At 37.9% G+C, this 27,073-nt stretch overlaps 2 protein-coding genes across 4 annotated transcripts in view; one reads left to right on the top strand and one right to left on the bottom strand.

Annotated features, from left to right (window-relative positions):
- The window catches only part of kis (chromodomain helicase DNA binding protein kismet), a 62,452-nt gene extending 60,476 nt beyond the window's left edge, over window positions 1–1,976 (bottom strand). For all 3 annotated transcript variants that reach the window (XM_089630994.1, XM_089630995.1, XM_089630996.1), the window contains exon 1: window positions 1,713–1,976. The gene's annotated coding sequence lies outside the window, so the exon portion shown is untranslated. The remainder of the gene's footprint in view (window positions 1–1,712) is intronic.
- Window positions 1,977–3,418: 1,442 nt separating this feature from the next.
- Rpp30 (ribonuclease P protein subunit Rpp30) lies at window positions 3,419–26,841 on the top strand. Its single transcript, XM_089630997.1, has 6 exons — window positions 3,419–3,679; window positions 3,781–3,908; window positions 18,726–18,800; window positions 19,803–20,146; window positions 20,443–20,522; window positions 26,138–26,841. The coding sequence occupies exons 1-6, from the start codon at window positions 3,595–3,597 to the stop codon at window positions 26,239–26,241; spliced, it is 816 nt and encodes a 271-aa protein (XP_089487123.1). The 5' UTR covers window positions 3,419–3,594; the 3' UTR covers window positions 26,242–26,841.
- The last annotated feature ends 232 nt before the right edge of the window (window positions 26,842–27,073 follow it).

Raw genomic sequence — 27,073 nt, 5'->3', positions numbered from 1 at the left:
TTACTCTGTCATCTTTGGGGAAGCTATGTGGGGGGTCTTTTTTAGGAAAGGAAGGAGAGGAAGTTCTGTGAAGGAAAAAGGTTTGAGGGGTGGGAGGAATCTAGGGATCAGTGTGTCCAGGAGTGACGCACTTATAAGTTCGGATAATATTAAAACTGGTACTGGTCTTCCATTCTTAATTCTGCCGTTAGCGGAACAAAAGCACCTGGAGAATTTTTTTTCTCAAGCCAACTTCTATTCTAACACTTTCTTTGAGCCTTACTATCTTACTATAATTAAACTTACAAGTGTATCAGTCACTGTGAGCACTTACATAAGTTAATCTTCCGAATAACTTACTTGAGCATAAGTAGGATGATTATGAAAACGCACTTGTGAGTAACTTATCAAAAATTTACATAAGTCGTAAATTTAACTTACGAGTGTAAAGCTAGCCTTAGTACTTGTACTTAACATACAGTGCTAAATGTTGACATGAGTAAGAGAATGGTCTGATTAGTGTCGAGTAAATAATTTTGTGAAAATTGCAATGTTTAGTGAAAGCATCTCAAAGGCCAGATATTGCCTAACTTCCGTTAGTGGGGTGCAATAACCCTTTCACTCTGGTTATTCAAAACTAGTCTTCAGGTCTACTTGACAATTTAATATTTGTTTATATATAATATAGTTCAAATCGGGTAGGTAACAATTCTCAACACTAGTTAACACTCTGTGATACGAGTTTTTCTTTCATTATCCATGATTAAGCTTACTGATACAACTATGTCGTAGAAGTATATATAATATAGCCACTGTTAATGTTAGTTATGTGGGAATATAGTAATTATTGTAAAAAATATATACTATTGTACAAGTAAACATACAACAATGCTGAATATTTTCATTATTCATGATTATGCTACAAACTAATGCTACAAAACTACTATTTCTACAAATACAAGTATGTCGTAAAAGTAAATATAATATAGCCACTGTTAGGGCTAGTTATGTAGGAATATAGTCATTATTATAAAACAAAATAATAGTATGGTACAAGTAAACATACAATAATGCTGAACATTCGAACATTTCACTAGAATTATTTACATGACAAAATATGAAAGTGGTTAAAATGTTGATTATATTATAATCCAAGCATTTATTATGAATAAATGTTGTTATTATTTGTACAATATTATTTTATAATACAACTATATAATTATGTATAACAACATATTATTTTATAAATCAGTAATAATGAAGTTTTTATAGTATTTTACCAACATTTTTTGATATAATGCTGAACGGAACAATGAACTCGACAACGAGAACTGACGTGCCTCGCCGACGAGCTTCAGAGATGGCGACCGAACACTAATTATAGAAGAGGTACACAATAATGGCAAGAAAATAAATAATAATGTTAAATTAGTACCTTCCGAAGACACGCAAGTCGTCAATACAGATTTCAACTTTTGTTTTCAGACATTCTGTGCACTTCTTCGTTTAACAAATTTATAAGTAACTGAACGATCAAAGAAATTTTAATCGTGATTTTTTCTCCGTCCGTACAATGGAAATTTCGGTCGACCAATAGCGAAAGCCTATCATACAAAATATTGCGGCAGTAAAAGCTTTCATAGAAAACAATGTATAAATATTATAATCGATAGCGGCAAGCAGGAAAAGAGATAGATCAAGAAAAAAGTATTTTTAATAAATTATGTACTCACAAACAGCGGGGCGTCGGACCAAAGCCAGACCACAAGATGGACACCGCTAACTTGTCAAAACTCAAAACACACGATTTAAACCACTATTAAGACACAATTGTTTGAATCTTTCGCGTAAAACTTCAAATAAGGTTCATTCGTTTCTATAAATGTGGTTTCACCTTTATTCATGATCAAGTAAAATAATTATTTTTGGGCCTAGAACCCCACAATCATACGAAACTCCATCTTGGTTCGATGCAATACCTAAATACCTATAGGTAATAGGTATTTTGTTCTTTTGATACACACGAAACAAGAATTCGGGTCAAGAATCAAGATCACGTTGTGAAAATATGGGGTTAGTTGTAATGGTAACAAAATGTGGGTATATAAAAATACAATTATCTTTGGTTGAGATGACAAATAAACTAAATATATCACCACTTTTTATTAAAATGTAATCAAGTCTCGAAGTCATAAAATAAAATGTTTATTGGTAAAAGAAAGTTTGTATTGCGAAAGCTATCCTTGAGAGATTGGTCTATTTCCAAAAAGTATGATCCAGAGGGGGCGTCGCCAGTTTCCAAGCTAGGGGGTGGGGCTATTTTTAATAAGCTACCAGGGAAGGAACAAGGAAGTAGTCAGGGTAAACAAGAAATTTTTAAATACAAGCTGACGTGTACCCAGCGTTGCTCGCGGTTATGAACAGAGCCGTCTTAAGCCGTTAAGAATTTAAAAGTTTTAAATAATTGAAAAAAATGCAAATACTGCTATTACCGCTGTCACTATCCTTAATTGTGTATTACACAATAAAACGTATTTTTTTCATTTGGAAAGTCAATTTTTTATGGACGAAAAAAATTTTTATGTAAAGATTAACTTCATAGCAGGGGCGGTACATTTGAAATTTTGAAAACAAAACACGTTTTCAGCTACAACAACATCAATAAAGTCCTATTTTTTAATCTCAGCACTCTGGCTCACTGAAAAGTCACGTATCGCCATAGCTACGTAGATATAAGATGAATATCTGCCATAACACGGGGTCCCCAACATGGCGGTTGAAATAGTATTCCAAATGTATCATCGAATGTAATTTTTCTTAGAAATTAAAAAAAAAATTAAAAGTGAAGGGAATTGAAAATTGTTGGAGGTTAGGGCTCTGGGTCATAGTATCTCCGGCCTAGGCGGAAGTCCGGCCCTGACCAAGATGAAGCGTTACGTCTGTATCTCGCACTAAACTTATCACATTATTATCTTAATATATAAAAATCACGTGTTTCTGTGTTCGTACACACTAATCTCTGAAATTTGAATTTTTAATGTTGGGTGTTGGTAGGCTATATCATTTGCATAATGACATAATTCAAGTAATTTGCTTCTCCACGTCCAGTTCTCTCGGTATATTATTTCCAATTTACATGATATAACAAATTTTAAGATTCTTAGTATGGCATAGAACTTAAAGCTATTAAATTCAGTATTTCCGATAGGTTAGAAAAATTTATAAGTAATTAAATTGACCATTTTAATTCATTTTCTGACGAGGGCGGATTTTAGATGAGTAAGCAAGAAATAAGCATAAATCAACTATCGAAATAAGTACTGCAAATACGTCAAAAACGGTTAATCTTTGGCTTTGTGAGTGGTTTGTTTATGGTTACCTTTGCTATCTATGAGAGTGGTTTATTTATGCTATCTATGTTCGCAATTGAATGAATGTATCCATGTATCTATCAGTATCTATGAAAATTGGCTAAATGTCAAACAAACTTCAATATACACATTATACAAGCGTGGTTTCCACATGTTTTATGTAATAAATATAGTAAAAAAGGAAGATTTTTAAAACAAATTGCTCCACAGCACTACTAATATTTTGTTCCCAACTCAAAAAATCATGGCATCTTCAAATCGTAATGCGTATTGCGACTTTTGCGTATCTGATAAAATGGGTTGGAATAAAATAAGTAAACTTTCAAAACGTAAGTCGAATGTTCAAAACTTTGTTATAGTATCCATAATTCAGTTAAGTTGTTCCTCTTATTAATATACGGTGACCTAACCACTTTGTATTATTTTGTAGTTGGGTACAAGACGATAGCTCTCAATAAGACAATTGATGATACAGCATTTGAAACTAAGAAAAAAAATAAGAAAAATGAAGTCCGTGAAATTATAGACATTGTTCCAGCACCAACTTTCGTACCCAAGGTATTCACATTTCAATATTCACTTCGCTTTCACATATGTACACAAGGCTGTTAAGGTAAAACCCATTAATCTACATTTTTGGGAGTGTTACTTTTCAGTGGCTTCATATAGGGGCCGGCCCTGAGCCAAACGCCGCCCCTGGAAAGGTAAAGGATATGAGGGTTGGGTAGTAATCTACGGTTGTGTGTCCAGGAGTGATGGACATATGGATATCCCTTCCACCGAGGCGCAAGGTGATGGGTCGAGAGACCAGTTGGAGAGATCAAAGAGTCCCCAAACCGGTCTCTCCCGATCTGGCACCCCTCACAGCTGGCGGGCAGGTGCATCCTGAAAACACCCGATGAACCCGGCACCCCTGCTAAATGTCAGTTATACAAAAAATGGCAGCAAAGAGATCGTTTTATAAGGTAAATTTTGAACTTTGAAATTATGCATCTATTACCATCTATCTCGATATTAATCGTGGTTTCTTGTAGTAATTAAGTTGAAATAAAGTGTAATTTCCATAATCTGTGCCTATAAAGAGTGCGGCAGTTAGGGAAATATTTACCATAATTTTTGCCAATGTCATTTTTGATACTAAAACAAAATTGTTACATTCAATTTTTTTAGGTTATTTCAAGAAAACCGTAGATGAAATTACTGAAACCTCTAATCTCTCATAATTATAAATAGAATTGTAATATTTTACATCAAAATTTTGATAAATATACCGCCGCACTTTTAATAGCCACAGATTATGAAAATTACACTTCGTTTCAACTTGATTACTACAAGAGACAACTATTTACGTCAGGAGAGATGGTAAAAGATGCATTAAAATTATATTTTCATTCAAAGTTCAAGATTTCCCTTATAAAATGATTACTTTGCCGCCATTTTGGATATTTTAGTATGGATTTGACGTTTGCAAAGTTTCTTTTTAATCTAAATATGGATAAACTACTTAATTACTCAAACATAGAACCTAATAACCTATTTTGTGTATGTAAATAGTTGTTTCTTGCAATAATTGTTGAAATAAAATGTCATTTCCATAATCTGTTCCTAAAAGTGCGGCGGTTAGGTAAATAATTACCAAAAATTTTAAAAACATAAAACCTCTTTCACATAAACTTCAAGATTTTAATTAGTTTTACGAATTTGAAAATATTTGTTTTTATCGTTTCCTGTAAATTTTAATTTTGTAGCTTGATGTTTTCACCAAACCACAGTCGAATAAGTTTATGATATTCATAAAATACATAATTATTGTAAAAATAATGTTTAGATCTTTTCTATAGCCCCATTTTCGTGAGAAAATCCCCTCAAAGGCGCTTTACAACTTCATCTATTCATCTGACCTACACTTAGACTTACAACTTCATCTATTCATCTGACCTACATTTAGACTTACAACTTCGATTTATTACCAGTGGCTTATAACCAAGATTTAGTATAATACCAGTGGCTTATAACAGCTCTTCAACTTGTGTTAGCAGAGAAGCAATCTAAGGTCTCAAAAGACCAGCAGCTGAGGATCGCTAGAAACGTATCGGAAGTTTTCAGATCCGTATCTCAGCTGTTGTTGGAGCGAGAGACGATGCGTGCGGATTTAGCTACAGTTGCAGCACAACTTAGAATGGCAGAAATAAAAATACGCCACGAGAAGAGGGAAAAAAGGCACCTTGAGCAAAAAATCATACAATTAGAGTCTGATCTCGGGCCTGTTATGCGGAGAGTGGCAGTGGCAACGGAGGCTACCCTCTCTTTTGCTGACATCGCCCGAAAACAGCCATATGATGCTCACCAACCCCCACCAATCACTCAACAAGGACATCGCGTCGGACCACCAAGACCTGCCGTTTGCATCTTTCCAACGGATGCGGACGCCACAAAGGACAGTGACGGTACGAAAAAAATGATTGAAGATACAATTCGGCCATCTGAACTAGGCGTTCGGGTCACGGGAATAAAAAAAATAAGAAATAAAGGCATCCTGATCAATACGGCAACCACGGGCGAACAACAAAAGCTATTAAATGCACCTTGCTTCGACAACTCGAGCAAACTGAAGGCCCGACTACCGTCAAAGCGTCTACCGAGACTGATATTCTTTAATGTTCCCCGGGACCTGACCGACGAAGATTTTTTAAAGATGGCTCTCACTGGTATTCCCAACGTTGAAGACATTGAAGAAACTATTGCAGGCTGTAAACTAAGTCACCTGGCTGGTGCTCGCACAGGTAACGCTTGTCACCGTATCTACGCAGTACCCGCTACCGTACGTAAATTTCTAGTCGAGCAAGAGAAAGTATTTATAAGCTGGACTATTTGCCGCGTCCGAGATTTTATTGGCCTTACTGTCTGCACCAAATGCTACATGATTGGTCACTCATACAAGTATTGCAGAGATACCAAACCCACATGTGGACATTGTGCTCAACAGAATCATACTGGTGAGTCCTGCCCAAATTCCACCATCAAACCAGTTTGCGCGACATGCACCAGATTTGGTAAGCCTGCTGATCACTCAACTGGAGATAGGGACAACTGCCCGGCCTACATCGCTGCACTCAAGAATGACCTTGCAACTATAGATTATGGAGTGTAACATACATGAGCATAAGTGCCTCACCATCGAGAATTATAATCCCGTGACGAACTGTCTACGAATAATGTATATGAACGCGAGAAGCATCCGTAATAAGTTTGATGAGATTGAAGAAAAAGTAAGAAGTTCGCGGTACATTGTACACGTGCTCGTCATTACGGAAACGTGGCTTAAGATTGGAGAGGAAAAGTTTTACTCCCTGAATGGTTACAAAAGTGTTTTTGCTTCTCGCCCCAACGAAGGAGGAGGCGGCGTAGCAATATATGTGATTGATACTATGAAGTGTGCAATTATTGAAAATTTCTCAAATGAAAATTCCTTTTTAGGTATAACGCTTAGTAGCAGTGATAGGAAACCAGTTAACATCTATGCTATCTATCGAAAACCCAACACAAATATGCAGGATTTTCTAATACATCTAGAAAAAATACTGAACGAAAGTAGACAAGATACATTAATATTCGGAGACTTTAACATTGACATATCCATATCCACACACTCTTCATTAAATTTTTGCAACATCTTACAATCTTACAATTTTTCAATACATAACAAAACATTTCCCACGAGAGTCACTGATACAAGCTGCACCTTAATAGATCACATCTTATCAAATAGGCAAAACATTCAGACTACTATATCGAATATTGATGATCCACTTAGTGACCATAATATACTTATTGTTGATTATAAGAACAACTTAAAAAAATGTTTTAATAATAGAACCAAATCCCGGATTACGAGACCTATCATCAACAGTATGTCAGTAAAATCCTATCTTCTTGATAACAATTTCACGATCAACTTAAGCAACTCAGAAGACCCTTTTAAAAGTTTCAATTATCACATTAAAAAGGCAATAGAATCAGGTACAACTACACCAAAAACAGGATTAAGAAGTCGGGTACAACTGAATACTCCGTGGTTTGATTCCAAATTAAATACATTAATCAAAGAACGAAACCAGATTCACAAGCAGTGGAAACAAGACCCTGGTAATCTTACTCTTGTAACACTTAAAAAGAGATTGAGAAATACCATTACTAATTATAGGCGAAATCTAAAACACAAATATTATGCGAACAGCTTTCAACAAAACCAAAATAACCCCACTAAAACCTGGAAAATCATAAACTCTATTCTATCAAACCGAACACATAAACCAACTAACGAAATAGAATCCCTCGTGGTAAATGACTGCGTAATTAAGGATCCGAGCCAAATAGCATCCGCATTTAATGAGTTTTTTCTCTCAATAGGAAAAAAGCTAGCAGCTACCATTCCGTCATTCCCGGATGACTGTAATACCGTATTTGTGGAACCGAAGGCTTGCCAATCCTTGTACATGGCTAGGACAAACAAAGATGAGGTACTGAGGATCATCTCTAAAACTAAGCTGAAAGCAGCACCGGGACTCGATGGAGTAACACCATCAGTTCTCAAGACTTGTAAAGAAGAATTAGCGGGTCACCTTACGGAACTTTTTAATTGGTCACTGTCCTCGGGAAAGTTTCCAAATGAATTAAAGTTAGCGAAGATAATACCTATACACAAAGGAGACTGTAAAACATGTATCTCTAACTACCGTCCTATATCACTTCTATCGGTTTTTTCAAAAGTATTTGAGACCATAATCAAAGATAGACTCCTAAAATACATATCTGCGAATAATATCTTTACACCACAACAATATGGCTTTCGGAAAAATTCTAGTACTCAATGTGCCGCCTTTGATTTTATCTCCAACCTTCAACAGTATATAGACCAGGGTGAATATGTGGCAGCCATATTTATAGATCTCAAAAAAGCCTTTGATACGGTCGATCATGAAATACTCTTAAAGAAATTGGAATATTTGGGAATTGTTGGGAAGCCCCTAAATCTCCTCCGAAGCTACTTAGATGATAGATTTTGTCTTGTTGAAGTCAAAGGTGTCTCGAGTGGCTTAGGTAAAATCACATGTGGAGTGCCACAGGGATCAATTCTTGGGCCTCTGCTTTTCTTGCTATATGTCAATGACATAACTAAATGTGGTATCTCTGGAAACCTCCAACTTTATGCGGATGACACTGTAATCTATTATCACAGTACAAGCCTGAGTGACCTGGAGTCTCAAATGAATGTAGATGTCTCAATTCTAGCTAATTGGCTGCGTATTAATAAATTGAGCCTCAATATAAAAAAAACGCACTACCTAACTTTCGGTAATAAGGATTATGTGCCCATGAATATCACACTTGGAACTGAGAAGCTCCAAAATATAGAAGTCACGAAATATTTAGGGCTATTAATAGACTCTAAACTTTCGTGGAATTCCCATGTTGAGCATGTGAAATCTAAAATATCCCCAATAACCGGCGTACTGTACCGACTCCAAGGTCTTCTCTCTACATCTCTACTAAGGGCCACATACTATGCGATGATTCACTCCCATCTGAGTTATTTAGTTAGTATCTGGGGCACTATTACTAAAAAACAGATATCAGAAATACAAGTGATTCAAAATCGAGCAATAAGGAATATCTACCGTCTACCGTGGGATATACATATCAAAGATATATATTTAAAGACAAACATACTTCCTTTTACGGTTCTACCTAAATACAATATCACTTGTACAATATTACAAATCATACATAGATCCTCACACACTAACATCAAACCAGCATTTAATTCAGACATACACCAGCACAAAACACGGTCCCAAAATCTAATACACCTAGCATCGTCTACCCACACAACAAAATTTGGTATTAACTCATTACAATATATTGCATATAGACAATACAATGCATTACCTAATGAAATAAAGCAATCAGTAACTAACAAAAAAATATTAGTTAAAACTCTTAAAGATTATTTCCTGAAAATGTTTTTAAACCAGTGAATTTTCGCTCGCTTTCATATGTTGGTTTACTATGTTTCATGTGTATAGATGTCTCTCAGTATTTCTAAAATCTCTATTCTTAACAATGTATTTTTCCTTTTTTATTTATTTTTCTTTTCCTTTTCAATATGTTGTATTTTTTTAAAAGTGTAATATCCTTGTAAAATGTATTTTATGTGTCTGTACTTCCCGTAATGAGTTTTATCTCAACTCATTGGGAATAATGTGTTACTTACCATGTTTTTTGTAATACATTATAAATAAATAAAAAAAAAAAAAAAAAAAAATAGCTAGTGACTTAAAACTATGACTTATAACTAGTGACTTAAAACTATACATATTTTTATGACCGAGTGGGTATTTACACAATACTGCTATAATATTACTTCCAACTATTAGGGGCCGTTCAAGTATTATGTAGGCACTATAGGGGGGCAGGGGGGTCTTTGCTTTGCTTATTTTTGATGACATGGGGGGTGGGGGGGTCGAGATACGGATTACGTCAGCACTGCTCAGCAGTAGTTATTTTTTTTTACACATTTGCAACCCACACATTGTCTATGTTTGAAAACCGAATATATATTCGGGGATTCCCACAAATAATTAATACGTTTAGGTACTCGCTTAAAAACAGAATACATTAACAGAAAAATGCATATAGGTACCAATTTTTACGTAAGCATGGGAGGGGGGGGGGTAAGAGCTTTGCTTACTTTTGGTGACAAGGGGGAAGAGGGGGTAAATAATTTTAATAAATCTGCTTACGTAATACTTGAACGGCCCCTTACGACTAACATACTTATTTACATTTACAAATACATATTGTTATGATTACTGTCCATGGTAAGATATAAAAAAATACTCGCTACTTGTATATACACCTATCACTAATACTAATACGAGGCGTATCCAGAAAGTAAAATTATAAAAATTACATGGTTACCGTAGTACATATGTAAGCTATTTTTAGACATAGTCGCCATTCCTCTCAATGTAGGTGGTGAATCGGGGCATCAACTTTTTGATGCCTTCCTCGAAGTAGTTTCCCGCCAACCCCTTCGTCCACTTCTCCACCTCCTCCTTTACCTCCTCGTCCGTTAAAAACCTTTTTCCACACATGTACAGCTTCAGGGAGATAAAGAGATAATAATCTGAAGGTGCTAGGTCATGGGAATGCGCGGGGTGGTTCAGGATATCCCATTTAAACGAGGCAAGCAGTTCCTTTGTGGCGTTGGCCGTGTGTGGTCTGGCATTGTCGGTCAGCAGGCTGACTCCCTTTGTCAGCATGTGCCTCTCCTCTTGTTTTGAATCGCCTTTCGCAATTTTTTTAGGGTCTCACAGTATCTTGCAGAGTTGATGGTCTCCCCTTGAGGCAGATATTCAATCAAAATTATGCCTTGACAGGCCCAAAACACGGATGCCATGATTTTCTTGGCTGAAATTGTGTCACAATTGAAGGTCTTCCGCTCCTCTGATCATCATGCACAGATGTACGACCGTTTTTAAACTCGCGATACCACTTGTTAACACTCGTACGATTCATAGCTTTATCACTATATTCAGTTTTCACCTCATTATAAACCTCAAACGGACGTTTTCCCTTTCAAACGAGATAACGGATGACGCCGCGTATTTCGCACTTGGCAGGAGATTGGATTGACATTTTTCACGAAACGTTTTGTCGCGTCGAAACTTCTCAACGTACTGACCTTGAACTGGTCTCGTTGCGGAGGGGAAGAGTCAGGCTACACGGAAGTGTAGCCTACATGTCGAAAATAAAATTCATTCGGTCGTGAGAGCCTCAGTACACTTACTTTCTGGATACGCCTCATACATAATAATATATCTTTATTTAAGAAATTTGCAACTATGTATAACTAAGAATACATGTTGAGTGTTCATAGTGTACATTTGTTTACAAATTAGGTAAATAGAATTAACAACAGAAAATAATAATATAAAAACATAAAAACAACAGGTAGTATGTAACAGATAGAAAAAGTTGAGGTTTAATTATAATGTGTAGCGCGCGGTATATTACTGCCAATACACCATCTCTCTCTCCACATATGGCATTGTCCCTGTCTTGCTGCACGCAGGTGACGAGATGCGCAGAACACTTTCTACGCATCCCTCCCCAACGCGGCCGACCATCCTCTACGCTGCTGACACGGGATGAAGCCCTTAAAAGCAGCAACTCGCCCTTACACAGCACAGTTCTCCTGTTTGCTCGCCTTGGCTAGTACCCTCCCTCAGCTGGCTACCCGTGCCCCGCACGGCTCTCTGAGGACAGCTATCTACTACCATTGCTAAGCAACCGACTTGAAGACTACTAGACTCGCTAAAGGCGCGCTCCTCTTCTTGGCTACCTGTGCTGCGCACAGCCCTTGAGAGACAGTAATCCGCCCCAAGCAAACCTAGGCTAGTCCCGAACAGTTGTGCCGCGACTCGATTCTATTTTGTTGTTCCCAATTACTATCCCGCAAGGACCCTATATAAACCCTTGCCTAGTCGATAAATGTTATTTTCAATGTGTAAACTGTGACTATTTTTGCTATTGTGAACTGTGTAACCTAAACAATAAACTGTGTTTTAAGCCACCAAAAGTCTTATAAACTGGCGCCGAACTAAGTGGCCAGATATGTTGTGCAAAAGTGTTAAAATCAGTGAAAATTTCGCGTCCGCGCCGCAGCCCTCGCTTCAAGATGGGGAAGGCGCTATCATCAGCTTTACTCAAATTCAATAAAGCGAACGCAAACAGAGCCACAGCGTACGGGTATGTTCACCACTTGTACTGCTCGGTACGATGGCACGAGAGAAAGAAGCGCAGTTGAGAGCTTCATAGCCGCGGCAACCATATTCAAATGTGCCGAAAAGATCGGAGACGAGAGCGCACTGGTAGGACTACCTCTCCTATTAACAAAAGATGCAGCTGCCTGGTGGCTCGGAGTAAAAGGGGAAGTACGTACTTGGGAAGATGCAACGAATCTCTTAAGACATACTTTCGCCCCTCAGAAACCGGCGTACAAAGTATACAATGAAATATTTAGTTTCAAACAAGATGTTTTTATTTCAAAACAACGGATGCTGCTTGCGGAATTGCCTCCGCCCACCCACCTAGAAAAGGTCCAGATCGACCTTGAATTCGGACAGCTGAATATCCGCATTCCCCGATAGAATAGAATTCCCCGTGAATTAATTTGCTCGTTCGCTGAACTGCTTGTAAAAGCGAGACTAATTGAAGAAAACTTACACGAACTTACTTAACCTGGCCCAGCACGCACAACGGAAAATAAGTTCGATGGCCGTTTGCGTTGCGCGCACTGCCACAGATCCGGCCACCTTATTGAGGAGTGTCGTACCCGCCGGAGCCAAGAGGTTGGGGCACCTACCAAACCCATTCCACGGCAGAGCAGAAGTGCACCGGAGACGACCCGCGACGCCAAATTCGCCTGTTATGGTTGCGGTAAGCCTGGTATTGTTAGGAGCAAATGCCCGCAGTGCAACTGGGGAAAAGTGAATGTGCCTTATACAAGAGCGGACTTTTGCTCAGTAAGCGAAGTAGGGCTCCCTAGAGCAAGGCCCACTCTGCAAATTAAGGTCGGGTCACACATAGGCACCGCTCACATTGACACCGGGGCTAGGCTAAGGGTGGCATCCGCCGATCTACACAGGCGCCTGATTACTCAAAAATTTAAAGCATTCAAAAGGACCATGAATATTGTTCTAGCGGATGGAATTCCGAAACGTCAAGAGGTGGAGACCATAAACACCACCGTGACTCTCAGAGGAAGGAAAATACCCTCTAGTTTCATTGTCCTCCCTGGGTGCCACGAAAATCGCACCCTCTTGGGAGTGGACTTCATTGAAGACGCGGGGATTGAGATAAATATTCCCCAACGCGCATGGGCATTTTCTGACAGCCCTGAGAAACGCTATCTCTTAAACATGGAAGATGATACTTTAATACATACGCAAGAGAATTGTGCGATAGGAGAGGTTAAACTAGATGAACCTCTTCCTTTAAGTCCTTCGCCCTCCTCACCACCACAGGATCATGGCTATGAGATCTACGCACCGCCTCTTTTAAGTCCCCTTAAAAGGACACCGCCCCGCGCTGATCTTTGGGCAAAAATGATAGCCCTTAACGAGCTGTTCCACGAGGACGCCCTGGAGGAGGGAGATCTTATGGAAGTCATGACAGATTCGTACAGGCTGTTCGACGACTCTCCCAAAAAGAAGACGGACTCCGGGATGGAATTTTGCTCTCTGGACGCCGAAGTACTGGGCCTCCGGTCAGATGAAGCCACCCACCTAACACACGATGAGAGAGACCAGCTAGACCTTCTTCTGCATGAGAATGTCTCCATTTTCTCGGCGATACTCTCATCCACTACGAAAATCGAGCATAGGATCGAGACACTCGACCACTCACCTATCTCTGTGGCACCCTACAGGCTCTCTCCAGCCCGTCAAATGGAGCTACGCTCAGAAGTAGACAATATGCTAGCACAAGGCATTATAGAAGAAGCGGATTCCCCTTGGGCCGCACCAGTGGTTATGGTTCCCAAAATAGACGGAAGTAGACGGATATGCATCGATTTTCACTTGCTCAATGCCATTACAGTACCAGACGCGTACCCCTTACCGAGGATGGATGACCTGCTACACTCGGCAAAGCAATCCAACTACATGTCAACCATAGACCTTCGGTCAGGCTACTGGCAAATTAAAGTGCTGGAGAAGGATCGCGATAAGACGGCATTCATAACACCGTTTGGTTTATATCGCTTTCTCAAAATGCCATTCGGTCTTCGGAACGCCCCAGGAACCTTCCAACGCCTTATAGACCGATTGAGGATCGAGTTAGACCACATCAACATCCTAGCATATCTAGACGATATAATTATTCTATCATCTTCCTTCGAAACACATCTTGCTGATTTGAGGCAAGTGTTCTATAAGCTAGGTGGATTTAATCTCACTGCCAACGTAGATAAATGTCACTTCTGCTGCCCGAGTATAAATTACCTGGGACATTTGATATCTCCAGGAGGGATCAGCACCAACCCGGAGAAAATTGAAGGAGCCGAAGAACGTCAAGCAACTACAGACCTTTCTTCAAACCTGCTCCTGGTATCGACGATTTGTACCTGAGTTTGCGAAGACTGCAAAACCACTAAGCGACTTAACAAAGAGAGATGTCAGATGGGAATGGAACCCCCCGCAGCAGAACGCCTTCGACACCCTGAAAAGGTTACTTACTAGTGCCCCTATCTTACGCCAAGCCGACGGAACTAAAGCATTTACCATAAAAACAGATGCAAGTAACTACGCATTGGGAGCAGTTCTGGTCCAGGGGGAGGGCCCCGATGAGCATCCGGTAGAGTATGCAAGCCGCCTACTCTTACCCGCAGAAAGAAATTATTCCACGACAGAAAGAGAAGCCCTAGCAGTGGTATGGGCAGTCACAAAGTTCAGAGGATACATCGAAGGAGCAGAAGTCACGGTTGTCACCGACCACCAAGCGTTAAAGTGGTTAATGTCGAGATGGGCTCTGCAGCTTCAACCATACAATTTGAATATCCAGTATACCCCAGGACGTACCAACCTCGTGGCAGACACACTATCACGCCCACCTTTACCTGAGGAGCTCCCATCCATTTGTGCAGTTTGCACTGTAACCATCGACGTTCTCGTACGAAACGCTGTTGACATCCGAAAAGAACAACTAAAAGATGCTAATTTAAAAAAAATCATTGAGTGTTTTGAAGACCAGACTCCGAACGAGAACCTTAGTTACTGGACAACAAAGGGATACCTAATGCTACAAGGTGTATTGTATTGCTATGCACCAGACATAGAAGAAGAAGACGCTCAAATAGTTGTCCCCGAGCAAGAACAACACAAAATACTAGCGGCTTATCATGATGCCCAAACTGCCGGACATTATGGAGTAGAACGCACGAATCGAAGGATCGCAAGACGATACTTCTGGAAGAACATGCGAACCTATATAACAAAACACATAAAAAACTGTATTGAGTGCCAAAGGTACAAACCATCAAATTTAAAACCCGCTGACCTCTTGCAGACGTCGGTCATGAACCAGCGATTTGAAACAGTAGCCTTTGACCTTTTTGGACCACTCCCAACATCCAAGGACGGCAAAAACTGGATCTTCATCATCGAAGACGTTGCCACACGCTGGGTAGAGCTATTTCCTATTCAAGAAGCTACTGCAGAAACCTGCGCCCGTATTCTGATTGACGAAATTTGCCTGCATTATGGAACTTCCCGCCGACTTATCAGCGATAACGGCACACAGTTTGTGTCTGCAGTGATGCAACAGCTGACTTACTGCCTGGACATCAAACACAGCTTCACGCCATCATATCATCCAGAAGCAAACCCTGTCGAAAGAAAAAACCGAGATCTGAAACCACAACCATCTTGGTAGGCACAGAGCATAGAACATGGGCTGAAAGCCTGCCTTCGATACGTTTCGTCATGAACACCGCTTTCGGCCAAAGCACCGGTTACTCCGCTTCCTACCTAACGTTTGGACATGAGCTTAGATCGGCAGATGATGTAGGTAGAGACTTAAGAGGCATCATTCAATCAGAAAACTTCATTCCGGAAATAACACCTCACCTGCTACACCTTGCTGACACATTACGTCTGGTCAGAAATCACAATGACCACAAACAAGATAAACAAAAGGAATACATGGATAATAAAAGAAGAGAGGATCCTCGGTACCAGCCCGGGGATCATGTCCTTGTCCAATCACACGCTCTTAGCAAGGCTGCAAGGGGGTTTCGTGCCAAATTAGGACCACTGCGAGATGGCCCATACCTAGTACTGCAAAAACATGGACCAACAAGCTACGAAATAGCTGCCATGACAGCCCCGGATGTTTCGCTTGGCACTTACCACACATCGGCGCTGACTCCATACCAAGGGTTTGTCAGACCACTACCAGCTCCAGTGATTCCCCTGTGCAAACGGGGCCGCCTTAAGAAGAATAAATAAGAAATCTCGCTTACTACAAATCTGGATCTTCAGCGAGACGCTCCTCGATCCAGAGGGGGAGGATGTAGCGCGCGGTATATTACTGCCAATACACCATCTCTCTCTCTCCCCATATGGCATTGTCCCTGTCTTGCTGCACGCAGGTGACGAGATGCGCAGAACACTTTCTACGCATCCCTCCCCCACGCGGCCGACCATCCTCTACGCTGCTGACACGGGATGAAGCCCTTAAAAGCAGCAACTCGCCCTTACACAGCACAGTTCTCCTGTCTGCTCGCCTTGGCTAGTACCCTCCCTCAGCTGACTACCCGTGCCCCGCACGGCTCTCTGAGGACAGCTATCTACTACCATTGCTAAGCAACCGACTTGAAGACTACTAGACTCGCTAAAGGCGCGCTCCTCTTCTTGGCTACCTGTGCTGCGCACAGCCCTTGAGAGACAGTAATCCGCCCCAAGCAAACCTAGGCTAGTCCCGAACAGTTGTGCCGCGACTCGATTCTATTTTGTTGTTCCCAATTACTATCCCGCAAGGACCCTATATAAACCCTTGCCTAGTCGATAAATGTTATTTTCAATGTGTAAACTGTGACTATTTTTGCTATTGTTATCTGTGTAACCTAAACAATAAACTGTGTTGTAAGCCACCAAAAGTCTTATAAATGTTCTTTTTGAAATTTGTTTCAGTATCACATTTTTTCATGTTCTCTGGAAGAGTATTGTACAATCTTGTCGCAACGTACCAAAAATTTGTTTGACTGAAAGTAGTATGCATTGCAGGAATTTGGAGTAAATCTTTGTTTTTGTTTCGAGTACAGCAAGTATTTAAACTTTATGTGTAGTATTTATGTATGTTTATGTATAGGTGCATGGCGATCGTTTTTGCGTTTATCTGCCGAACGTCAAACACATTCGTAATATTAAAGATCAAGTTCGAGTCTGTAATTAGAGGTAGCCTAAGGATTTTTTTGATTATGGTTTTCTGTGCTTTTATGATTGGGTCTAGTGCAGATGAAGTGCCACCTCCTCATGCTATGATTCCATACTCAATGATAGATTGACAGACAGCAAAGTAGATTCGAGTTTTGTAAGTCGAGAAAGTTTCGTATTGTTCTCAAAAGTGCATGGTTTTTCTTATTTTAGTTGCAATTATTTGAGTGTGAAGATTCCATTTTAGGTATGGATCAATGGTGAGGCCGAGGTATTTCATCTGAGTAGTGCGCTCAATGTCGGGGCACTGACAGCTTGTACTAATATATACTTATCAGTAATACTATACACAGTATCAGTAATTATATCAGTATCAGTAATTCTGGAATCACGGAGGCAGAAAACAGAACATTCTTTATTTACATTGGTAAATTTGCAGAATTTCGCTTCATGCACAAATTACTGAAATTACACTTCATTTCAACTAAATTACTACAACAAACAGTAAAGTTTCCGAATTCCGCCTCACGCTTAATACGCAATTTTCAACTGAATTACTGCAAGAAACTTCTATTTATGTTGGGGGAGATGGTAAAAAATGCATAAAAGGCCCTACACACCTCCCTATAATCGGTAGCAATATCGGGGCAGTGGTGGAGAGCGCCCTCGATGGCTTCCTTGATCACCGTGTGAGTAGACAAATCGGCCGAGTAATTATTATTATTCCCCCTTACTCCACAATATAATAATTGGATTGTGAATCACCTCAAGGGCGCTGTATATCAGGTTGGCGAGCGTGAGTCACCGAGTGTGTAATGAAATTTTGATGATTTTGACGTCAGTCACAGTGCCGTATGATGTTTTTGGATTAATGGAGTCACAATTTTTGAGTTCTTTTTTTTTTTTTTTTGAGTTGAACCAGTTCTTCGCCCGAAACTTTCTTTTTTTTACATAATTGCACACAAGAAAGTGCCAGAGCCAATTCAAGGCACCATCTTGATCAGTATCTCGCTGCGTTGCATGTTTAAATTATCTTCCCTGACTTAAATAGTAGTTTCCAGTACTAATTAAGTTGATATCAAGGGTTATTTACTAGTGTGAGATGGAGTTCCGCCACTTTATCCAAGAAAAAACTATTTACATCGGGGAAGATAGAAAAACATCCACAAAACTATATTCATAGTTTGGGTTATTTAAATAGTTTATGCGTATTTCCTAATCTTCAAACTACCTACAACAAATGTCAGAAAATACAAACAAGAAAAATCATGGCTGTGAAAAGAACATGAAGCTGAATTCTGCAACTTTACCCCACTTTTTCTAATTATTTCTTTTTTATGTATTGTGGACTTCAAAAAAAATTATTTTGTTACAGGATAATGATTCACAAATTAAAATTCTTCATCGACTAACTGTACAGATTTCCGAAGTCAACTCCTGTCTAAAAGTGGTGAGTACTATAAATTCAAACATATTCAGTCTTACTTATAAAGATTCCCTAATACGGCCAATTCAATTCCGTATTTGCTTTGGTAAATCAATATTTCGATTTAAAATACTCCTCTAATAGTTTCTGCAAATGCTATTTTACATTTTCATTGCGCGACCGATCGATATTTGTCAAATCGACCAGATTGTTAGCAAAGTCTGTCATCTCCGTCTTACTACGATCGTAATATGTTGCTATTCTGGGTGTCGGGCAATTTGAAAATCTGCCAACTACTAATACCTCAGCACGGGTAAAGCACCCGGTGAGGCCACATTACCAGATATTACAGCTGGTATACGCAGTACGCATGCATGTGATTATGAGTAACATATTCTACTAACCCGACAAGTTTAATAATTACATGACATCATTGATATGAGATTAATTCATTAACCTTTACGGATCTGAAGGTAAAAATCATTCAATACCACCTGAAGAGGATTTTACAACATATGTACTGTATTGTCGAGCAAGTGGCACAAATCTGTACCCGAATTCACCCGTGGGAAAAGCGACCTGCTACCTGAACACGGTGGACGTAAAATTCGACATATTCTGTTTTTAGCACTACATACTCACTGTATTGCGGTACTTTTACAATGTACTAGATAAAATATATCTGTAATGTTGTCATTATTTTGTACACAAATAAACCAATTAAGTAATGCAAAACAGAAATGTAAAAGAGAAATTGAGCAAAACTGAAATAAATATTATTGTACCACTTTCCAGTGAAATGCACCTTTAACGACTGCACTCGTGGCTTGTTATAACAAAATGGTTTCAAAATTTCCGAAAGGAACCTAATCCATGTCTAATTTGAACAGCTCACATTTTATTGAATAAAATCGCTGAAATATGAATAATAATAATACAAAATAAATGGATTATATTATAATCCTTGTAGTGTTTGTTAAATAGCTTAAAACCCTATTTATAATGTAGTTAATTGTTTGTTTTCAGAGTCAATCAGAAAATGTAAAGAAATATGATATATTAGCTGTCATTCCTACCACTAGTGCTGCACTGAGCCACGCTTGCACCACCATGGACGTAGACATCATATCCTTCTCTCCGGAGGCTCGCTCACTATTAAAGATAAATAAAAAGCTGTACAAGCAAGCCGTGGAACGGGGAGTGTTCTTTGAAATAATGTACGCCCCCGCCTTGAAGGACTCCACATGTCGGAAGAACATTATCCAAAGGGCACACCTTTACCATGCCATTGGGAAATCTGCCAATATCATCATTTCCAGTGGAGCTGACACAGAGTACCAAATAAGAGGACCATATGATATTATCAACCTGTATCCTTTTTAACTGAATCATTGCAATTCTACGGGCTCTTGAACTCTCGACTCTGCGTAGGAACGGGCGGTCCTCTATTACCCTCTCTCAAACCGACTGCAGTGGAAGATGGGTGCATAGTCGGGAGAATGGATCGCTTTTACAACTCGTTCTTGACTTTATAACACTTTTAAAAAGTGTGTTGAATTGCCACTGTCCTGAGTTGTCGTGGAACTGATAAAGGCTATTTAGTATTTTTTGATCAGGCTATCAGGCACAGGCATGATGTTTATATTTGACTTAACTCCAGATTCAGTGGACTTATTTTAGGCATGAACGAACAACTCTGCAAATATTCTATGTCTGAGAATGCGAGGAAAGTTCTATTAAAAGCAGGTATGTAAAACAGATTTTTGTGTCATGCTAGTGTTAATTAGAAGTTTGTAAACTGTATTGGTCATTTAATATAGATTATGTTATCAGAGTACCTCATAGTAACTTGGAGTAACTTAGAACAAAATATCACACAATAAAGAACTCCAGTGAATCATTTAAAGAAAATAAATAACTATATATACCTACTATTTAATCAAAATAATCAACATGTTTCGAAACCAATGGTTTCTTTGTCAGGATAAACATATTATGAAAATTAATTAGAATCGTGGAAATCCAAATTTATAAATGAGCCAATCAGGGAAACAAACCAATTGCGTGGGAGGCAGTGTGTCTGTCCCACTTTCGGTGATTGGTCAATAAATGAATCTGACAATTTACTTCTATCTTTTTAATGACTAAATTAATTCTAACTCCTGGTCGCGCTGACTATTTGTAATTTTAACTGATTCGAAGCTCCTAACTTTTTTTTTCTTCTTTTTAATAACGTATGGTGATCCTAACCTCTGCTGCCTAGTATTTGCGTTTGGGACGATTTGTGATAATAATTGTTTGTTTGTGGTAGACCTAATTGAAAATTAGGTAGTATGTACTAGTTTGACCTAATTCGTGGAGATAGGTATTCGTGATAGAAAACATCTTTATATGTGAAGAGGTCTGTATGAGTTCTTCCTTCCAAAATCTCGCTTTCTCTTTAAATTTCCCTTGGAAAACATAGCTCTAATGCTTTCTTTTATAACCTTATGCGAAATTTATGAACTCATTGGTAATTTTCAATATCCTACCCATTCCAATGTTCTTTTCATCAGTTTTCTATGGTGTTATTTTCTTCTTTGCGTCCATCCAAAATTATCTGTCGTTTCTTAAGCGCTTTCTCCGACTTTATTACCCAATTGGACCCTGCAAGTGGGTAGTACTTTTTCATATCCTCTTGGCCCAACCCTACATTTATCCTCGTTACTCCTAAAATGCAATTCAGGGATGATATATGGATGTGTTTATACAATTCCTCTGATTTGGTTTCAGCAATTAAATGTAACGAGTTTTCTTAATCTATCTTCATGTTAGCTAATTGATCATTCAAATATTAATTGGTGTCTTTATTATCCCTTTTCTTGTACTGTTTACACGATATAATTTTATTGGTTTTCCTTAAATTCTCTTTGTCTAAGTTCGATGACTGTTCCAGGGGTTTATAATCTTGTCGTGACTCACTGCAATATTGTAGTTCAAATGTTTTAATCTCAACTATCGTTTTTTTCTTTATTTTTCCAGTCTGCTATACTATCTTCAGGTTTCCGGTCAACACTCAACAATATGTGTCTCTTAGTTCTTCAGAATCTTTGTTTTATTCCAAATTTATATCGTTTTCTCACTTTTCTGATCTCTCAGGGGTTAAGATTATGTTTTCCAATATTGATATCCGTACATCTTTTCTACTTCGAGTCACCTGTCATCAGATACTGTCGTTTATTTCCCTTAAACTGATTTCCGGACCATTCATTGCATTTATGGGATTCATGGCCCAAGCGTTGCCGACCTCACACATCACAAAGAGTCTGTATGTTTATGATAAGAGGCTTTGAACTTTTTAAAACGTGAGATAATTCTAGTAATTAATCATTCCTTTGATCACCCGAAGCTATGCCTGATTGGTTGTTATATATATGTCAACTCCCACAAAATACTCCTTCTTTATTATTACAGTTTTCTGTAGTTGGTCCGATAATCTTTGTTAGATGTCGCTGGAATCCTGTTTTCTTCTATATTTCTTATTGTGTTAATAATTTTATGTTATCAGGGGTGGTTTTTTTTCCGGGTGTGAAAACTTAGGTAAGTTCAAATCATCCACAGGCAACTTGCATTGAAATATCACCATTTGGTCCTCGAAAATAAAGTCTGTTTACGAATTACTAGTCCTTTTTGCAATGGCGTGCAAAATGCTGGCTGCTTAAAAAACTATATAACAAATAGGGTAAACAAAAGTTCAGGCTTGTTGTTTCACCCAGGCAATTCGTTTAAGAACTGGACAGCGCTGCAAACCTTTGCCTTACTTTAGTTTTCTGAGCATTATCTGCTTATTTCATCATGTCATAGTTTATTCAAAGCATTCTCTAACCCCCCTGGTGCCAAAAGAAGTCGTCAAAATTATACCCAGATTTTATGTTAGGGCAAGTCTATTCATTTGAATGTCTATGAAAAGAATAGACAAATAAGTACTGAAGTAAAAATATTACAGTGTACACAGTGATGAATTAGTTATTGTTATAAAAAATAATTGTATAAAATTATTAGGTAATTATTATTATACTGTACCCCCCCACGTGTTGCTGTGGCTCAGTCTGTGTGTGCAGATAGAGAATCAATAGCGCCTGTTGCTTTTACATCCAACTGATGGCGCTGTTTTCCAAAAAAGCATGTTTGTCCAATGAAAAATAAAACATGTTTGTACCTCTCACAGGTGATGCAAAGTTGTGTCAAAATTTCAAAGCAATCAGTGAAGAACTTTTGGAGATTTAAGATTTTGAACAAACAAACATTTACATTTTTATTTATATAGATTTATTATTATTAACGACAATTCTGGTTCATCGCCTCTAAAATATACAACGCATTGAGCACCAATATAAAATCAACTAATAAGATATCCCTTTTTACTGTAGGTGTTCAGCGCTGGATATTTGAAAGGGGGCGAGAATTCTTTAAAGAATTTCTAAAACTATTTAAAAAAATTATTAAAAATATATATACACGGTGTCCGGAAACTCGTAGTACAAGCGGGAAACTGGAGAATCTACACCACATGGGGAACCCAAAAAAACATAAAGTTTTTTGATTTGAGCATTTTCAAAAAAAAAAAAAAAAAACAAAAAAAAATATTTTTCGGCTATTTTAGGGTTAAAGTTTTTTCTGGTGTTTAGGGTTGAATAACAGATGTTTTGACCCTGCAGAGCAGAAATATTTTATGATTACACCGGGTTAAATGAAGGGTGATTTCAAAATAATGCTTCAAATCCGAGTTTCTTCATTTGTTTTACTTTCAAATAGTTTTAATTAGTTGGGTACTTTGATCTTCAGTAATAATTTATAAGATTTTGATTAAAAAAAAAAAAAAAAAAAAAAATCAACTTCAAACTCGATTTACTTGATAACGAAAGCTCAAATAAAAAAAAAATATACTACAAAATCGACTCCAAATGTGATGTAGATTCACCAGTTTCCCGCTTGTACTACGAGTTTCCGGACACCCTGTATAGGTATATTGTATCTTCACCTTTATTTTAACACTTTTATTATTATTTTTTTTACATAACACGGGCATAGCCTAGAGCAGTGCTCCGCAACCGGTGTGCCGTGGCACACTGGTGTGCCGTGAGCCGGATACAGGTGTGCCGCGGTCAAATTCAATGTATTTGACATTTAACAATATTTCATTATGTATTTAGTACACAATGACAATATTTTTTTCATAATATTGTCTGCAGATACTGTTAAAAGACGTATTCAAAATATATTAGAAACACTGATTAGAAAACTGTTATTGGCTGAAAAATTTGTACTTCAGATCAACGAAACAACCGATTTTAAAAATAAATCACAGTTGATAGCTATTGTACTTTTCGTTGACGAGGACTTTATTAAAGAAAATTATTTATTTTGTAAAAAGGTTCCAGGGCGAACTATCGGTGAAGAATTTTTTCAAGTAAGCGATGATTTCTTAAAAATATATAATATTAAATGGAGCAATTGCATTGTTGTTTGCACGTATGGCGCTGCGGCAATGACGGGTAGTAAAAAAGGTTTTGTTTCTTCTGTAAAACAAAAAAGACAACGTTACAATTTACACGCTGCTGCATACATCTAGAAGCATTGATGGTCAAAAATTTACCGGAGGAACTTTTGAACACGATGAATGAATTTATTAAAATCGTAAACATAATTAAATCAAGAGCCCTAAACTCGCGAATCTTTGGAATACTGTGTGCAGAAATGGGAGCCGAATATGAATCCTTATTGTTTTATACTGAAATTCATTGGCCACCCCGAGGCAAAGTTTTGGCTAGGCTGTTTGAGCTTCGTCACGAGGTGTGCGAGTTTCTTTTAAATCAAAATATGCCCAAACTATATCAGCACCACGATGATAAATACTGGATAGCCAAACTTGCATACATGGTTGATATATTCGAGCATTTGAATGAATTTAATAACGAACTTTGGCAGAAAGAGTTGCAAAAAGGATGTTTGGAAATGTACCAAAGGATCAACCATAGTACAATTGAAAACAAACAATTAACTGTGGATCTGGCCCAACAACATTTAAGTATGCTTCAGCAGAAATTTGGTCAGTATTTTTATTCCATTAATACGGAACAATACGATTGGATTCGAAATCCTTTTGCAACCAATGCAATAAATTCTACGGAAGCACTGCCTCTGCAAATTCGAGTGGAATATACAGATTTAGATAATGACATGACCTTAAAACTTCACTTCTACGAAGATCAATTCGATGTTTTCTGGATTAACGTTAAAAAAGAATATCCTCACATTTCCGTCAAAGCATTCTTAACACTACTTTCATTTTCAATGACATATTTATGTGAGCAAAGTTTTTCAACGCTTGTATTAATTAAAAATGATAAGCAGTCATGCTTAAAAGGTCTTGACCAAGAACTCCGGGTTGCGTTGTGAAAAATCGAGCCGAATATAAAACTTTTGTGTTCATTAAAACAAGCGCAGGTTAATTTAACAATTAATTGCTCATTAATTTATTATTACTTTATAATAATTATTAAGATTGCGTAAAAATAAATATGTTATATTAATATGTATGTATGTATACTTTTCAAATAAAAAAACAAGAAATTATTGTAAAATTTGTGCATCAATTTAATATCTTTATATTTTAGCTTTTGGTGTGCCGCGGAATTCTAGGTAGAAATTTGGTGTGACGTGGGTGAGAAAAGGTTGCGGAGCACTGGCCTAGAGTATGGTAGTTGAAAATTGTATTGTCTAAAAATCTGTAAAATATAAAAAAAACAAATTTACGGTTAAAAATTTAACATACTAAACAATGTACAGTGTTTATCAGAGGCGGTCACGGATGTATTTTTGCACTTTTGTAGAATACAATAACAGAGGTGATTTTTTACCTTCAATAATAGAAGCGGTTAAACTTAAGACTAAAAAACTTTTCTCGACTCTCGACGCCACCATACAAAATGCAGTGCCTGTTGAAATAAAACATTGACTTTTGTGACTGGCGACGTCACACAGGTGCGATTTCGGGAGACAAATATTTTAACTATTAATGGATGACCTTCCAACGTAAATACCAATATATATATATAAAGGTCATCTCTAAATAGTATAAAACAATGTCACTATCCGCGTCTGTCTGTTTGTGCGCTTAGTTCTTCTAAACTATGCAACGGAGTTTGATAGGGTTTTCACTATTATTTATTATATTTATTGAAAGTAGAGTAAAGTCAAGTAACGCCGGGTACACGTCAGCTAGTTCTTGGTAAAAAAGGTACTGATACTTATTGCGCTATAATATATGTAATATAATTTATATAATTGTTGTTAAAGATGTATTTTTTTAATATTTTCAGATAATAGGAAACGCGGGAAAGCGGCGGTGTTTATTTCTACTAGTGAAGATAAAGGTTCAGATTTTTCACTTCCGCAATGCAAAAGAATAAAGATTGAAACATAATAGAGAAATATGTAAGAAGTATAATTAAATAAATTTTTGGAAATACAATTCAAAGTTTTCACTATTGCTACTGCCTACTATTTTAAGTTAGATATGCTCATAACTTATTTGGTTGATTTGTATAGCGCCGTTTTTGTGCAAAACCACCTCAAGGGTGCTGATATGTACATTGTACACAGTGTCCCGAAACCAGTGGCACAAACGGGAAACTGGTGAACTACATCATATGCGAATCCGAAACTGTTTTTTCCCCCTGCAACAGCTGATAGTAACCCCGTTAGGACCAAATATTTCAAACTCGAATTACTCAAAAACAAAAGCTTAAATAAAAAAGGTGTGCAACAAAATCGACTCCAAATGAATGTGATGTAGATTCATTCACTAGTTTCTGTTTCCGGACACCATGTATTATGTAAGTAGAGAAAACAGAATTCGGGCAGGAATCCTTCCTACTAAGCCAAGTGGTAAGTGAGCAATAGAAGCTGCCTGTCATTCGCAGTGTATGTGTATCTTCCTGTCAGTGGTTCTCATGTATTGTCACTGAAACCAACACAAGCAGAGGCTTATTGGCACAATCATGTGCTCTGGACTACACATTCTTTTGGATGGGCTCCACACATGACAACAAGTGGATATTTACGTAATTTGGTAGAAAACAAACATCTGAGATGTTACCATAATCAGCGCTTCCAAAATATTGTTATTAATATGGCACTCTAATAACTATTTGTGCTATCTATTATAATATCATAACCATATCCATTATCTTTTATTGTTTATTTATGTATATTAATCATTGCCACATACAGGTGATATTTTATGTACATCAGGA

This window comes from Hesperophylax consimilis, chromosome 4, assembly GCF_061612785.1.
Source record: "Hesperophylax consimilis isolate HC1 chromosome 4, BYU_Hcon_1.0, whole genome shotgun sequence".
NCBI classification, from domain to species: Eukaryota; Metazoa; Arthropoda; class Insecta; order Trichoptera; family Limnephilidae; genus Hesperophylax; species Hesperophylax consimilis.
Note: the sequence above shows the minus strand (reverse complement) of the source record. Positions and strands in the feature narration are given on the sequence as shown.